This window comes from Mitosporidium daphniae (genome assembly GCF_000760515.2).
Source record: "Mitosporidium daphniae strain UGP3 chromosome Unknown contig-112, whole genome shotgun sequence".
Taxonomy (NCBI): Eukaryota; Fungi; Microsporidia; genus Mitosporidium; species Mitosporidium daphniae.
In genome coordinates this window covers 1-15539 of record NW_013546719.1, presented here as the reverse complement: position 1 = coordinate 15539, position 15539 = coordinate 1, and the positions used below count along the sequence as shown (strand labels likewise).

Genomic DNA, 15539 nt, shown 5'->3' with positions numbered 1-15539 from the left:
GGCAGATTGTAGACATAATATGGCGGGGTTAGGCGTGTGTATGGGCAGCGGATTTCGGCCAAATTTAAACAACCACACGAACGTTTACGTACATTTCAAGCCGAGATGAGAAAAGCGGGCAATCAAGAACAAGAGACTCGTACTCGCCACCTTCGCCAGCAAAATTGACCGCAAAGCCAAATTTGGCAGAAAGGCTCTCAAGATGGTCGACCATTCGGCCTAGCGGAATCCCCACATGCTCTTTGCCGAGCCCAAGTGATGCCACCTTTATGATGATGACTTCCATCTCACAGGCAATCATTTCCTTCACGAGGAAATATTGGTCCTTTTCCCAAAGCGGCGCCAAAACATGCAAGTTCAACCTGATCGCAACGGACTCAACGCGGTCTTTTTGGTATTTCGAAAAAATTGCGCCAGCAGATACGGCCTCAACCTCTGGATACGACTTGGCATAAAAAAATCACCCAACCTCTTTAACGCGGGCCAAAAGCTTGGTTAGATCCTCAACCTCATCCATGGGGTTATATTCCTTATCGTCGTAATGAAGCGATGTCTTGATGGCAGTGCCTGTAATTTTTTCGCGCATCAGTGGAACTGATAGGGCTTCAGCTATGTATGGCACTGCTCGATGCCCAACAGACTGGTACATGTAGCTATCAAGCTCTTCTTGATCTGCTGGGGGCTCCAGATTTGCAACAGCAACAAGCACATGCCCTTCTTGAATGCATTTGAAAATTGTGAAAATCGAGTCTTTTCCTCCACTGCAAATTACCTGCGTGAAACGGGTACCTTATGAGGGCGACAAATTTCATTCAAGGAAAGGTTGGGGGCTGCAAATTAAACGCACCCAACCCTAACCCTAGCTTCCTATCCTCGCCTAACTGGCGATGACAAAATCGCGTGGTAACACAAACATGCACATGTGATGCCGATATAAATTTGATATCCTTAACCAACAAATTATTGCCAATAATTGGCCGCCTATTTCATACTTAATCCTTGATCAGTTAGATATAGTTTTTGCAGAGATGAAGGGAACCTATTTTGGTATCAAACCGTGTGCTTTTTCATGCAAAACACGAAAATTTATGGATAGGCCAACTGGATAGAATTAAAATCTCCATGAAGATTTTGAATCCATCAAAAGAGGCCGGCTGATTCGGTACGAGTTAAAAAAATTGGCGGGGAAGGCACCTAGCAACCTTGAGTTGGGGCGGGCTGGTATTTGAGCTGTGAATTTACATTAAAAAATAATTTTGAATTTACCAATTCATCATTGGTCGGGCATCGTTCAAATGGGCCGGAGTCCTGTATCAATAAAGAGGAAAGAGTTCTTGATGCCTGTTTTATCATGTCCAAGTTTTTCGTTTTAACACTGATTTTTGCATTCTTAGCATTTGCTCACGGTGCCACAAACGATTTAAATTTTGATTCAAACGTGGATACCTCCTTTGAGAACGGCAGACTTGAGTTGACAAAACAAAGCCCTTATTATGACGCTGCTAAAGGTTTCAAAGATGATGATACGGAGCCAAGCAAAATCCGGTTTGAAGCATGGGAGTTGTTCTTTTATCCGATTTTTCTGTTTTTCGAGTGTATCGCCCCTATATACACGATTTTAAGGCTGTTTAACAGTGGTTGGATGATATATGTTGCATATGCAATCACGTTCTGTGCATCTTTGTATCTTAGCCGATTTATCATCAGAGATGAACCCGGAATTCATTATCTGGTTTACCTAAAAAAATTCGAGGTGCTTTCTGAAATTTTGATCATAACCCGCCCGTCCATGTATCTCATCCATTTTGGCCACAACACAATTTTTATTTTCTTGGTGTTCTTCCCTAAATTTTTAGATTTTCTACCTAGCTTAAAATTTTTGAAAGATGATAATACAAGAGCGTATTGGTACTTTGGCTGTGGCGTTATGTTTTCGTACTTGCTTTCCTTGGCAAACACCAACTTTATGGTCTATGGCTCTATCTTTCAATTCATATTTTACTGCATTCTTAGAAAAAAACTAGACTCTCAACAAAATAATAAAGGCAAGCTTTGATTGGGAAAGAAATTATGGGAATACTGGTAATTTGACGGACTTTTAAAAACAATAAATAATATTACGCATTTAGAGAACGTTTAGGGATGCGGGAATAGTTGGTTTGAATGGCTGTGTTTAATTCAGGTGAAGCTTGCAAATTTTTACTTTGATGATGGGAGGCACATTTGCATATGGGAGCCTTGAATTTTTCTTTCTAAAACAACAGAAGAGAAGCCGGTTTTTTAGGTGTGCATTGAAGCCAAATGGGAAGGATGCACACACACACACACACACACGTGCAAGGCGTGTCAGCAATCAACTTTGCACTCAAAAGAGAAAAGAACCACATAATAAACGGGGGCGAGAAGCATCAAGCCTCAAGACAGACGGTCATATATGAAATACTCTGTGTCTTGCAGTCAGTGACATGGTTTGATCCAAAATCATGCCTTTATTTGACCATGGAGGGCCGCGGGTTAGGGCTGCGTGAACAACGAAAGCCGGCCGAAATGTTGTGCAATTGAACAAAATTTCGATTTCAACTTTAATTTTACAGCTGCCGAGGTGTATGAATGAAAGTGCGCGCGCTGCACACATCATCAAACATGGCATGTTGCCTTTTCGAATGATTTCAATTGACGTGAATTTTAAAAATCTCGAGTTTTGCTATGAATGTATTGAGCCATTGGCTGGCTCCTCCTCTTTCTGCATCGTCAGAAGATGTGAAAATCTTTCCACCCTGCTGCTTGGCGACCAGACCGCTGATGCTCTTGTCCCGCTTTCCGATCGGAATGACGGCAACAATCAGCTTGCCATTTATGGCCAGATGGTTTCCACTGCCCAGCCGCTGCAACTTCGCCAGCTGCTGGGGCTTGTTGCGGCCCAAAAGAGCATCGCAGGCATCCTGCTGACCATCATTGTTTACATGCTGCTCTTTTTTCTGGGTTTCATCTATTTTTTTGTGCGAAGGCGCTCCAAAAAGACCAGGGCTTCTCAGCCTTTTGTGCAGTCGCAGCTGGTCATCTTTACAGACGAGGTGCTGGGGTATGGTTCACAAGGCACCGCCGTTTTCCGAGGCGTAATTTGCGAGCGGACAGTGGCCGTCAAGCGCATAGTACTACCGCCAGGAAACCGCCCAGAAATGCGGCTGATCGAGAACGAAATCAACATCCTACAATCATCCGATCACCACCCAAACGTGATCCGCTACTTTTACCATGAAGTGCGCGATTCGTTCATGTACATTGCATTGGAGCTGTGCGCTTGCTCGCTACTGGACTTGTTCCAAGATAGCCCCAACGCCGTTTCATTGATGGGATCTAAATTTCCAGCCATCACACTGGGAATGGTACGGGGACTGTTTCAGGGCATTGAACATCTGCACACAATGTTGCGGATTGTGCATCGCGACATAAAGCCTTCCAATGTGCTTCTGCCGCCTGCCGGAGACAAGCTACTGCTTGCCGACTTTGGGATCGGGAAAATCTTGGCACCAGAAGGCTTTTCCAGCACACATGCAATGCGAACCATCTGCGGAACTTCTGGGTGGAGAGCTCCAGAGCTGATTTTACTTGGACATGGGGACGACAAGGCAATCAAAAGTGCCTCCGCCTTTGCATCGGACGTTTTTTCGGCGGGCCTTGTACTATTTTACATCCTGACAGGCGGCATGCATCCATTTGCAATGGGGGGTATCGTTTCCCACGATGCTGGGTCCGTTTTAGACGACCATCAAACCGATCCGGCCAGTTTTGATGATGCTGCCGAGCTTTCAGATCATCAGGTCCAGTATGAGGAAAGCATTAGCACTGACAGTGAAGACCAAATGGCTAACGATGATTCCGTTGCTGCAGGCGATGCTTCTCCTTGTTCGAGTCGGGTCTGTCTTGAGGGCCCGTTCAGGCATTTGGCTCCTGCTCTTGTTGAGGCCTCGATTCTACAAGGTGTACATGATCTTGGGTCATTGGACACTTCGCAAAGACCTTTTTTCTTTTCCACAACTGAAGCAGCAGACATCATCAGGAGAATGCTGCAGAAAGATCCACGAAGCCGTCCAACAATGGCACAAGTGTTGGGGCATCCGTTTTTTTGGACAGCTGCACAGAAACTAGACTTTCTTTGTGACATTTCCGACTGCCTTTCTGCGGACGATACGGAGGATTCCAGATCCACACGAGAAGCTCTTGCTCGTTCATTGGCAGCTGCCTGGCGCCAGTCGATCAAAGATTATGGTACTGGTGGAGCGCCGGCAGCTACATCTTTACGCATGGATACGATGGTAAAACCGTTCGCGCAAGACTGGCTACAACCGCTCTCTCCGGCAGTGCGAAAATCAATCCTTGAAGACCGGCGGCGCAGATATAATGGATCGCGAATCGCTGATTTGCTTCGCGCGATCCGAAATCGCCGAAGCCATTTCATGGAGCTTGATGTGTCACAAAAGGCAGAGCTTGGCGCACCTCCAGAAGACTTTTACAGCTATTGGGCCGTTCGCTTCCCTTTCCTGGTGATGATGTGCTGGAGTGAATTCTTCCGCTCAGGACTATTGGACAGACCTCGCGAGCGTAGCTTGCGTGCATACTACTTGCCCTGGCTTGGTTCGCCATAACTTGTAAATAATAAACGAGCCAATTTACCGACAATAGGCGCAAACACACAAGCAACGGCCCAAGCGCTTTGGCGAGTGTTTATTGAGCATAAAGCGCGCGGTCCACAGTGGCAGGCATCGGCTGGATCTCTGTGCCAAGAGCAGCCTCAATTTCAAACAGGCGATGGCGGTCTTCATATGTGACCAGGCTGATGGCGATCCCACGATGACCAAAACGTCCTGAACGCCCGATGCGGTGCAGGTAAGTCTCTGCGTTTTTGGGGAAGTCAAAGTTAACCACGACGTTGACAGTGGCCACGTCAATGCCTCTTGTCAACAGGTCCGTGGTGACGAGGTTACGAGCAGAGCCTGAGCGGAAATCGTGGAAAATTTGATTCCGATGCTCTTGGGGCATGCGCGAGTGGAGGAAAAAGGCCGAGACTCCAAGTTCGGTGGTGATTTTCCTCGCCAGTAATTCGACTCGCGGGGCGGAAGAACAAAAGATAATCGACTGGTTGATGGCCAGCTTTGAAAACAGTGTATTGAGGCAATGGACTTTTTGGCGCTCTTCGACATATGCATAAAACTGGGTCACGCCCCGCAATGTCAGTTCGTCCATCAAGTTGATGAGGACGGGAGCTACTGTGGGGTCGCTGATTATTACAGGGCCGCCGTTCGGATTGGCCTTAGCAGCTGTGATCTTCTGTGGTGTCATATGCCGAGAGGCCCAGTGCTCTACAGAACGTGGAAAGGTAGCTGAAAAGAGCAAAATTTGTGGGCCACATCCCGCGAGCGATAGCAGGTCTGAAATGATGCCCTCGAATTCTGGCGCAAGCAGTTTATCCGCCTCATCCAAGACAAGGATACGCAAGGCGGTCAAAACAGCTATCTCGCGCCTGGCAAGATCTAGGATGCGTCCCGGTGTTGCTACGATGATGTGGATCGGCGATGCAAGACGCACAATGTCCTCTTTGAGGATGGTACCGCCCGTAGATACCATCGTCTCGATACCGGTCAGGTGTGCTGCCATTTTCCGGCATAAAGATGAAGTTTGCAAAGCGAGCTCGCGCGTCGGCACCAAAATTAGCGCCTGAATTGCACACTGGCGCGGGTTGACGGTTTGCAACACCGGGATCAGAAAGGATGCGGTTTTTCCTGTGCCGTTTTTTGCGCGCGCCAGCACATTTCGGCCAGAAAGCGTCGCTGGCAGTGAGACTGCCTGAATTGGCGACGGGCTCTCATAGCCCAGCTCGAAGAGCCCTTTGAGCAATCCCAGCTTGAGGCCAAACGACTCAAAGTCCATCGGTTCTGCGAGCAATACATCCTTGAAAGTGAGAGCCCAAATGTACCTCTGTTTGGATTCGGGGATCCCGTTCTGGAGCTACAAGACCTTCCTTCCAGTCGTTCGGAATTTCTGGCGCGTTAGCGCTACTGTGAGTGAGTTGGTGGCCATTCTCACTGTTCTCGTTTGAAGTGGTGCCTTTCTCAAGGCTACCATCCTGCTTGGGGCGCGGACGGCCCCTGCCACGACCCCGGCTTGCCGCCTGCCGGCCGCCTTGACCATCTGTGGCCGGGGCACTGCGCGTCATGGATGCAGCATGTGTTGTCGATGTTGCTGGCATTGCAAATTAAATTGTACTAGTTCCTACCGTCAACTAGTATTATTCCAAATGTAAATTTCAATTGCGGAACCCAAAAGTTTGTAAATTCTCGAATTTATTCAATTTTTTAATCAGTAATCATCATGGCCATAACCGATATGTTCTGGGACTTTCTTTCATACTTTGGGCTGTTTCCGCGCAATGCAAAGGTGCTCTTCCTCGGCCTTGACAATGCTGGAAAGACAACATTGCTACACATGCTGAAGAACTCGCGGCTTGCAGTGCTCAATCCGACCCTTCATCCCAGTAAGCCCCCATTTTTACCCTCTAGCATCGGAGGAGCTTTACGTGAACAATGTCTGTTTCAAAGCATATGATCTCGGTGGCCACTCTCAAGGTATATTCTTGTCATCATAACTTAGCCCGACGCTACTGGCGCGACTACTTCCCCGAAGTGTCTGGAATCGTCTTCATGGTCGATTCCTCTGAAATGAGTCGCTTCGACGATTGTCGTAAAGAACTGCAGGTTAGATATCTTTTCTTAGGTTTAGGTGAGTTTTTTCTTGCTCTCCTTCCCAGAGTCTGCTCGCGCTAGAGGAGCTTCGTGATGTGCCTTTTCTCGTGCTGGGGAACAAGATCGATATTCCAAGTGCCGTTTCAGAGGAAACTCTTTTGACATATCTGAACTTGAAGGGCACAACCACGGGAAAGGAGCGTACCGTGCGAAAAGATGTGCGCCCGCTGGAACTTTTCATGTGTTCCGTGGTACAACGCTTTGGTTATGGTGAAGGCTTCCGCTGGCTTGCACAAAACATGAAGTAATCAATAAACGAGGGTCAAGCTTACTGGATCAGCCTCGCTGGTCACGCAATTTCCTTGTACTTGCGCCTGCTGACTTTTAATTTCCGGTGCTTGTGGCGTGCGTGGTCAGTGTGCACTAAAATATCATTTATTGGCTGAGGTCATCAGCAGAAAACGAGTGCGGCAAAAGCGTGGCAAGCGTGAATGTTCCGGCAATGGTGACGGCTCCAGGGGCGGGCGAAGGATCTGTCGCACAGATGACTACAGTCTCCTTTCCAAATTCAGACATGAACTGCCTGCAGTTTCCACATGGTGTCACAAACTGGGACGGGCCAAGCGGTTTCCTATTTGAAAAAAAAGGATGCACATACGCGACGACAGCAATTGCCTTGATGGATGGGCGAGTGGGTGTTGCCGTGATGGCTTTGGCGTAGGCCACCTTTTCAGCGCATATTCCACAAGGGTAGGACGCATTCTCGACATTTGCACCTTGGATTAAAAGCGGCATACAATACCAGTGAACATTTCGTCATTTTCGGTCAGCAATGCCGCTCCAACAGAAAAGCTGCTGTATGGCGAGTATGAGTTCATTCTAGCCTGTGCGGCCGCCTTAACTAGCTTGTCAATTGCTTCTGGTAAAGTAAACAATGGCCAAGCTAACCAGTTGACAGTTGTGACATGAAAAGTTTATAAATTGCAACTTCAAAAGCGGTACCAAACTCACATTTAGGAACATTGGATTTGCAACCACACTGGCTCTAATTAAGCCGGGCTAAGGCCGGGGTCCGTTGCAAATGGCGGCGATCGGTTTGGCCACAGTCGAAACGACAAATGTCACTATTTTCAAGTGAACATGTGTGCGCTCAGAAATCAGTCGATTTAACTTGCTTGTGCTTTCAATCAATGCTGCTGATTCCTTGATCGGAAAATCGGCTCAAATCTGATTTACTTCGTTGTTAGGGGTACTCGATCGATCTTTCAAGCAAAGAAAACGCGATTTTTACTTGATACATAAGCACAAAAGAGAGGGCCGCTGCCTTGGCGAAAAATTGGGGCCCATCTATTCAACAGGCTTGGAGTTGATGGAGCCTTTTGATTTTCCTAAAATTCCGGTGCACCCTGTGTTGGAGGATAAACATTCGCTATCTCTCTGAAAGCTGATGCTTCAAGATGTGCGATTCCCAAACCCTGCCCAAAATGCCATACTTACTTCGGGACCAAGGGTTTGCACAATGGCATGAAATCGTTAAATGCAATAAAAAGGCCATCTCTCAAAACAAACGGAACTGATATCTTTACGTATTTGTTTTAGAATTGGGATGCATGGCCAGCACGTTAGAATCAACATTAGCTACTTTCCCGATCGTGTAAACCAACAAGCATATCATAGCTTGAATGGATGCCCGGGTCGGGACTAAATTTACTGAACGAGCCCCAAAAATCTGATTTCCAAATTCCTATGCATGCACTGCAACATTACTAAACATCCTAGTTTTGGTCTATTTAATTAAATCACTCGGTGAGCGAGAGAGCGTCCTCGATGGCATGGAACAGGTTAGTTGCCTCCAGGCTGCTTTTCATCTACAAACAAATCGAAGGCAGGATACCTTTAATAGAAAGAGACGGCAAGAGGAGGCCTCCTCGGCAGCAAGAAATTGTACAAATCTTTCCTGGACGATTTGCGGGTGAAAGTTCCGTACCAGCAGAACGTTTAAGATTACACGGAGCGATCCATCGCATCGCATAACTATAAAAACTAAACGGTAACATTCATACTGAGCCGATATCCGCGATCCTTTTTTTTGTCGGGGTAAGAGTTGAGCCGGACGGTTCCAACGCCGCGTTCTCGCCAGGCTTCGTTTTTTGAACCGACAGGCATCCAGAAAAGCTTTCCTCGGGCAGTGAAAATCGTTTCCTCGTCTTCTTCACCGGTACAGAATTCGCGAATTTTGGTGACAGTGTCATCTTCGGTGTCATTTGAAATGCTATCCAAAAAAGAAGGGGGTTGTTGTGAATCTTCCAGGAAAGAAAACGGGGACGAAGAGGCGCACGCACCGGAGGCTGCAAGTGTCCCAAATGTCACTAGAGAAGCGCCTCCAAATATCTTTGATTTACAATCTCGAGGGTCCGCCTCCTTTGCATATTGCTTTGGTGGTTGAAACTTTTCGATCCGGCTTGACTTTGGTATTTGAGCAGCACATTCCAGGTTTTGATTGTCTTTGTTCGGCAAGTCCAAACATCCAGCTTCTAAAGGTTTCGTATTTACTGAATCTTCTAACTGGTCTGAGGACACATCAGGGTTAGAGACATCTGAATCGGAAGGTGAAGATGAGAGATCCGACGGAACGGATTCTGACGACGATGGCCCTGCTGTGTCATCGTCCTCATTTGATTCATCTTCTATGAACGCAGTACTAGTTTTTGGCTCGGATTGCTTATGCCGTTTTGATACAGGCGGATCCGAATACTCTACAGACGATGGATCAGAAGATAAAAGTAAAGGTCCATCCATACTAGTGCTAAAAAATTAAAATTTGTGGGTAAGATTTTTGAGTCTTCATTACAATGGCAACCCAACCGACTCTAGCAGGGCAACGCTAGCACAAATTATATCGTCATCCCTGATATGGTTGAAGCGTAGCATAGCCTGTTCATAACCAAGTCCACAAGGTTTGTGCTAGTTTTGCCTGACAATGTAGCTACTATATGCTCGAAAACATGGCAGCAACAAGCACCTCCAGTAGGCGTCCTCATGCAGCTATAGGTAGTTCCAGATTGTGAAACTCTAATCCAACTTTGATTCTCCCTGAAGGGAGATATTTCTTGACTCTTAAATTGCGAAGAGGCTTATATTTGGAGCACCTGTGTCAGCATACGAGTATGGCAGCGACTGCTCACACGATGCTTTCGTTTTGAAAGCCTTCAATATCAATGGAATGCAATCAGCCCTATCTATTTTTACCCTGCTTTAGATTCTGGTTCATATGCTAAATTGGTGAAGGAACCAGCTCAGGTCCACAAACAGGGGCCAGGGCAGATTTCGAGGCCTGTCCAAACACTAACAAGCAAAAATTTTCGTCGATCCGCTCCTATTTATCAAGTTGTAAACACGCCTTTTGCTTAGACGCATTATTTCGGAATTTTTGAACGGGATACTCCATGGAGGTAAAGCCTGCCATTTGGTGGTATCAAAAGCGATCCGATCGTTAGGTAGAACAGAAGGATCTGTGTTGAATTTCCAATCATAGCTTGAACAGCCAGGAGCTCAAGGCTGGGAGCGCTCAATGGAGTGTTGAGTTTTGCGTAAATCATACATACGAGATATTCGCAGTGTTCCTGTGTCTCCCAAAGCGAATGAGGAGAGGCCTTTTAAAGGCCCCTTTCGGCTTTGAAAAACACTTTGGCTCCACCATGTGGAGCACCAGTGACTGTGTAAAATCTAACTATCGATTGCTATCAGATAAAAATGGCAGTATGCTACACGTTTATTTGGAGGCGGTGTCTGGAGAGCCTCTGTTTTTCTTTGCTTTTTTCTCTTTTTTTTCTTTCTTCTCCTTCTTTTCGTTTTCTTCTTTTTTCTCTTTGGTTTCTTCGATCTCTTCAACAAGTTTCCTCTTTGAAGATACAACAACATCAGCCTTGGTAGAGTACGACGAAGTCGAATTACTTTCTTCGGGACTAATAAATGTATACTTTTTTGCAGACGAGGGCAATGTTGTAGAACGCTCAAGGGTCCGTAGCCGCTTTTCGACAAAAAGACGGCTGGAAGTTCCAAAGGTCGAGTCCGCTGGTTCTTGCATTGCGGGCTCTTGTGCAGACATATCATCACGCGCAAGCGCATCAATGCGAACAGAGAGAGCAGCCTTAGCGGCAAGTACTCTAGCGATCTTACCCTTGATACGTGCGCCTGCCTGGCCCACTAGAGAGGTATGGAAGAGAAGGCCATATTTTGGTGTTGGAGAACGACTCTTAAGCGCTCTAAATAGCGCCTTTTCGGCGCCCAGAAGCTGAATGGTAGATGCAGGTTGCTTGGCCAATGATATTAGAGTACCTGAGTGTGCAATTAGGCGTGCTCCAACTAGCTCCCCCAAAAGGGCAGTCAAGTTTGGCGCAATGGCTTCCATCCGTACCCTGAGATACTGTGCAAGCTCTGTGCGATATTCTGACAGAGAAATGACCTGATCCGCAAGACTTTGGATATGCGCTAGATCGTCATCTGTCAGCTCTGTACCCATGGAAAGATCAGCAAGCACTCTAATTCGAGCCTCCAGATCTTCTGGTAAAATTGCGCTAAGATCAACGGTGGCGGCTCCATTTCGTCGCCCCATGACCTTAATCATCTTGGCATAGGCGAGCGAATCTGTGAGCACTGTCGTTAACTCGGGAAAATGCCAGCCATACCACTCGCGCATTCGCATTGTGTATGTATTGAGTTCCTTATCAAGATCGTCCAAAAGAGCGATTGCCTGCACCACCATCGAGTCAAGGCGATCTGAAGAGAATTTGAGCTTGAAACGTGAGAGGGAGTGGGCTAGACCTAGGGCCATCGTTCCCAGAGCCGAAGAAGACTCATCTGAAAGTAATTTCGGAAGCAGAGACCTTGCACCTCGTGTCCACTCTCCAACAACGGCAGAGTCAGTGGAGACCGAGATTTCCAGTTTTTTTGCAATTGCTTTACCTAGTTTGGTGTCTGCAACTCCAAGAGTTACAGAGGAGGATTTTTTTACTTCCTTTTTGAGGAACTTTTTGAGAGATTCTGGGAGAGAGCCTTCCATTAATTGCGATGCTTCAGAAAGTGCATCGGCTGTGCTCTCAAATTTGGAAAATGCCTTCAAAGAGATTGGATGCTTGTTTGCCGAAGGTTGGCTGAAAAGAGCATTAATGGCATCTGGAGTAGTCGCTTTGGACTCATCGCACTGGAAAAGCGCATAGCCCGCAGGAGATTCGAATAAAAGATACATTATTAAATATGGGCTTGATGGATGAAAATGCTCTCGACCAGAGAAGATAAAGCGACGATCTTTGTATAAAATCCGGGTAAAATTTGAAATTTAGTAATTTTAAAACTTTGGCAAGTTAGGGTTGAAATTATGACCCTTTCGAAAGGCCATGTTTTGTATAAAACCCCATGTTGCATTGATGCCATCGTTACTTCTGATTAGCCAATAGGTCTTGGAAGTCCAGAATGGAGAGTGTATTAATGCAAAAGGGTAGTGAGGAAATCACATAATTTAAATTTGCATGCATGCACTTCCTTAATCTTGGTCCCAATTTTGACCTTTTCGTCATTACTTTTTACAAGTAAATGTTGCTCCCGTTCCCTTTGAGATTATTGGCCTCTTTGATTCATGAAATTCAAGGCATATGTTAGTTTTGCAACAAGTAGGTCTCTAAATGCATGCTTGATATTTTTAGCCGAAGAGAATTGATGGGAGGGTTAGGGTTAGAGGCTGTTCAACCGAATTAAATCAAAAAGTTTATCGCATCAGATCCAAAAATTTATTAACGCTAAACTAGAGATTCAATGCAACATCGACAAGCTACTCAGATTTGGAGCTAGCTAGAGTTCTCGCCCTTTTTATCGAGAATGGGCCAAAGCACCGAAATGGTATTGAGATGCACCGAGGAACCCAAATGGAATGCCAAAAAGCTCAGCATACACTTGCATGTTTTCTTTCAAACCAAATTAGTTGTGTTTTTAATTTTGACATAAATTTTAAGTTTATTGAAATGGGATGCCCCTCCATCGCTTCTGTCCATCGCTCGGAACAGTTCCGCGTATCGCCTGAAGGTTCCATTGATGGGAAAACACGCGCATGCCATCAGATTGTGCAGTCTATGATTAGATCTCTTTCGAAGGGCGAGTCTGTTAATCTAAATGCGTTGAAAGCCTCGGTCTCTCACACTCTCAAGCTGGCATCAATGCCTCGCTTAGTGGATATTATCGCAGCGATCCCAGAAGAGCACAGATCGGCACTTGTGCCTTTATTGCGTGCTAAACCTGTTCGTACGGCTTCTGGTGTGGCCGTTGTCGCGGTTATGTGCAAGCCACATCGCTGTCCGCATATTGCTATGACCGGAAATATTTGCGTTTACTGCCCTGGAGGCCCAGACTCTGACTTTGAATACTCAACGCAAAGCTATACAGGTTACGAACCCACATCAATGAGAGCTATTCGTGCACGATACGATCCTTATGAGCAGAGTCGCCAGCGCTGTGCTCAGTTGGCAGCGCTGGGACATTCAGTGGAGAAAGTCGAGTTCATCGTGATGGGTGGAACTTTTATGGCACTTCCAGAGGCATACCGCGAGACATTTATTTCTCGCCTCCATGATTCGCTTTCGGGTAATCAAAGCACTTCTCTGGATGAGGCCATCCAGCTTTCGGAACGATCAGCCATTAAATGCGTAGGTATTACCATCGAAACGCGACCAGACTATTGCCTGCGTGTGCACATTTCCCAAATGCTGCGTTATGGCTGCACACGTCTAGAGATTGGCGTTCAGAGTGTTTATGAGGATGTGGCCAGGGACACTAACCGTGGTCATACGGTTCAGTCCGTATGCGAGTCCTTCCAAATGGCAAAAGATGCAGGCTACAAAGTGGTCTCGCACATGATGCCAGATTTACCGAACGTCGGCTATGAGAGAGACATTGCCCAGTTTCATGAGTTTTTTCAAAACCCATCCTTTCGGCCAGACGGACTGAAGATATATCCAACACTAGTCATTCGTGGCACTGGTCTATATGAGCTTTGGAAATCTGGGCAGTATCGTTCCTATTCGCCTGATACGCTGATCGACCTGGTTGCCCGCATATTGGCAATTACGCCACCCTGGACTCGAGTTTATCGCATCCAACGGGACATACCCATGCCACTTGTCACTTCTGGCGTGGAACATGGCCATCTTAGGGAGTTGGCTCTCCAAAGGATGGCCGATCTTGGGCTACGGTGTCGTGACGTGCGCACTAGAGAAGTGGGCATCAAGGACGTTCATGGAGAGCTTCCCACGAGCTCAAACAGCGAGCTTGAGCTTGTGCGGAGAGACTATGTGGCCAGCGGCGGTTGGGAGACCTTTCTCTCTTATGAAGATGTAGCTTCCGATACACTTGTTGGTCTACTTCGGCTCCGACTTCCCACTGCTCAGGGTACTTATCGCCCAGAACTAGTAGCGGAACCAACTTCTCTGGTCCGAGAGTTGCACGTATATGGCTCAGTGGTTCCACTGACAGTCAAAGATCCCCGCAAATTCCAACATCAAGGCCTTGGTACATTGCTGATGCGAGAAGCTGAGCGCATTTCAAGAGAAGAGCATCTTTCCACAAAAATCGCCGTAATTTCGGGTGTCGGCACAAGAGACTATTATAGACGACTGGGATACCACCTGGAGGGACCATATATGGTTAAGTCTTTGACAATAGATACTTGCTCCCACGCCAACTAAGCCGCTCAGCTTTGTCGAGATGGTTATTTTAGTAAATTTTTTATTTGCATGCCTGGGCTTGTTTGTTCTAACCCTAACCCTAGCCTCCCAAGTAACAGCCAGAGTAGTCCATTTTACCAAATAAAACGACAGCATCTGTTTCGTTAGACCCAAAGTTCACGCAGGATCCTACCCAAAGAAGTCCACTGGTTTACCAAATCCTTGCCCGTGCATTCGCTCTGACCTACGGCATCCATTGAACGGGCAATTGCGTCAAGAAGCTCCGGAACCATTTTTGATTGATCACCGCAAATGTAAACTGAAGTTTGAGGATTCTTCCCATCACCAATCATGAGAGAAGAAAAGGTTTGCCGCTCCTTCCAGATAATTTCCTGAACATATCTTTGTCGATCATCGTTTATATAGGGAAGGTCCTTGTGGTGTTTCGAAGATGGCTCGCTATTATGGGATCCTTCTTTGCTATTGTGTTGGTGATGCGAATTTTTTTCTTTAAAAATATTATTTGCGATGATGCCATTGTTATTTGCGGGATAGGTGATGTCTTCCTCTGTTTCTGGTCTTGAATAGGCGACTGAAAGTTTCGTTAAACTTCCCAAGTTGAGAAATTTGTCAATTTCTTCCTTGAAGGGAAAATGTTGTTCGTTTTTACACCCGTAAATTAGCCAAACGGTCCTTTCATGATCGCTGCATAAAGACTGCAAGAACGAATGGAAAGGAGCTATTCCCGTACCATGAGCAATCATTATAATGTTTGTGGCTGGATTTTTTGGCGGGCAAAAGGTAGTGGCCGGCTTGTGCAATAATGGAATTTTGCTTTGTAAAGATGAAAGAGAGACTAACCAGCTCGTACAATGTCCCCAATCTTCATGGTTAAAGATAATGGAAACCCTTTTTTTGTACCCATCATAGGCGGCTAATGAATATTGGCGGCCAGAAATAGGCGATAGACAATCAATAAGATCTTCAATTGGCATTTTGTTAGCAGATGATGGAGTTGAATGTGATCCTTTTGAAGATTGTACTGCGGTAGAAAAACCGGAGGCAGAAGATGGTATTTCTTCGTCAT

At 46.3% G+C, this 15539-nt stretch overlaps 9 protein-coding genes across 9 annotated transcripts; 3 read left to right on the top strand and 6 right to left on the bottom strand.

Moving 5' to 3' along the window:
* Positions 1-64: 64 nt before the first annotated feature.
* DI09_112p90 (ATP-binding domain-containing protein 4) lies at positions 65-812 on the bottom strand (the record flags this gene model as incomplete). Its single annotated transcript, XM_013384057.1, has 3 exons — positions 65-433; positions 479-750; positions 773-812. 3 exons carry the CDS (start codon positions 810-812, stop codon positions 65-67), a joined length of 681 nt encoding a protein of 226 aa, XP_013239511.1.
* A 1794-nt stretch (positions 813-2606) lies between these two features.
* DI09_112p80 (serine/threonine-protein kinase ppk4) lies at positions 2607-4646 on the top strand (the record flags this gene model as incomplete). Its single annotated transcript, XM_013384056.1, has 1 exon — positions 2607-4646. The coding sequence occupies one exon, from the start codon at positions 2607-2609 to the stop codon at positions 4644-4646; it is 2040 nt and encodes a 679-aa protein (XP_013239510.1).
* Positions 4647-4725: 79 nt separating this feature from the next.
* DI09_112p70 (uncharacterized protein) lies at positions 4726-6247 on the bottom strand (the record flags this gene model as incomplete). The annotated part of the gene is made up of 2 exons (XM_013384055.1): positions 4726-5901; positions 5975-6247. The coding sequence occupies 2 exons, from the start codon at positions 6245-6247 to the stop codon at positions 4726-4728; spliced, it is 1449 nt and encodes a 482-aa protein (XP_013239509.1).
* Positions 6248-6369: 122 nt separating this feature from the next.
* Positions 6370-7048, top strand: DI09_112p60 (GTP-binding protein Sar1; the record flags this gene model as incomplete). Its single annotated transcript, XM_013384054.1, has 3 exons — positions 6370-6583; positions 6649-6777; positions 6822-7048. The coding sequence occupies 3 exons, from the start codon at positions 6370-6372 to the stop codon at positions 7046-7048; spliced, it is 570 nt and encodes a 189-aa protein (XP_013239508.1).
* A 127-nt stretch (positions 7049-7175) lies between these two features.
* On the bottom strand, positions 7176-7707 carry DI09_112p50 (uncharacterized protein; the record flags this gene model as incomplete). Its single annotated transcript, XM_013384053.1, has 3 exons — positions 7176-7516; positions 7543-7659; positions 7689-7707. The coding sequence occupies 3 exons, from the start codon at positions 7705-7707 to the stop codon at positions 7176-7178; spliced, it is 477 nt and encodes a 158-aa protein (XP_013239507.1).
* A 1076-nt stretch (positions 7708-8783) lies between these two features.
* Positions 8784-9539, bottom strand: DI09_112p40 (uncharacterized protein; the record flags this gene model as incomplete). The annotated part of the gene is made up of 1 exon (XM_013384052.1): positions 8784-9539. The coding sequence occupies one exon, from the start codon at positions 9537-9539 to the stop codon at positions 8784-8786; it is 756 nt and encodes a 251-aa protein (XP_013239506.1).
* A 973-nt stretch (positions 9540-10512) lies between these two features.
* Positions 10513-11988, bottom strand: DI09_112p30 (uncharacterized protein; the record flags this gene model as incomplete). The annotated part of the gene is made up of 1 exon (XM_013384051.1): positions 10513-11988. The coding sequence occupies one exon, from the start codon at positions 11986-11988 to the stop codon at positions 10513-10515; it is 1476 nt and encodes a 491-aa protein (XP_013239505.1).
* Positions 11989-12757: 769 nt separating this feature from the next.
* On the top strand, positions 12758-14473 carry DI09_112p20 (elongator complex protein 3; the record flags this gene model as incomplete). Its single annotated transcript, XM_013384050.1, has 1 exon — positions 12758-14473. The coding sequence occupies one exon, from the start codon at positions 12758-12760 to the stop codon at positions 14471-14473; it is 1716 nt and encodes a 571-aa protein (XP_013239504.1).
* Positions 14474-14616: 143 nt separating this feature from the next.
* On the bottom strand, positions 14617-15539 carry DI09_112p10 (CypD-like protein; the record flags this gene model as incomplete). Its single annotated transcript, XM_013384049.1, has 1 exon — positions 14617-15539. A coding segment is annotated over one exon (923 nt), but the record flags the coding sequence as incomplete, so codon positions are not given.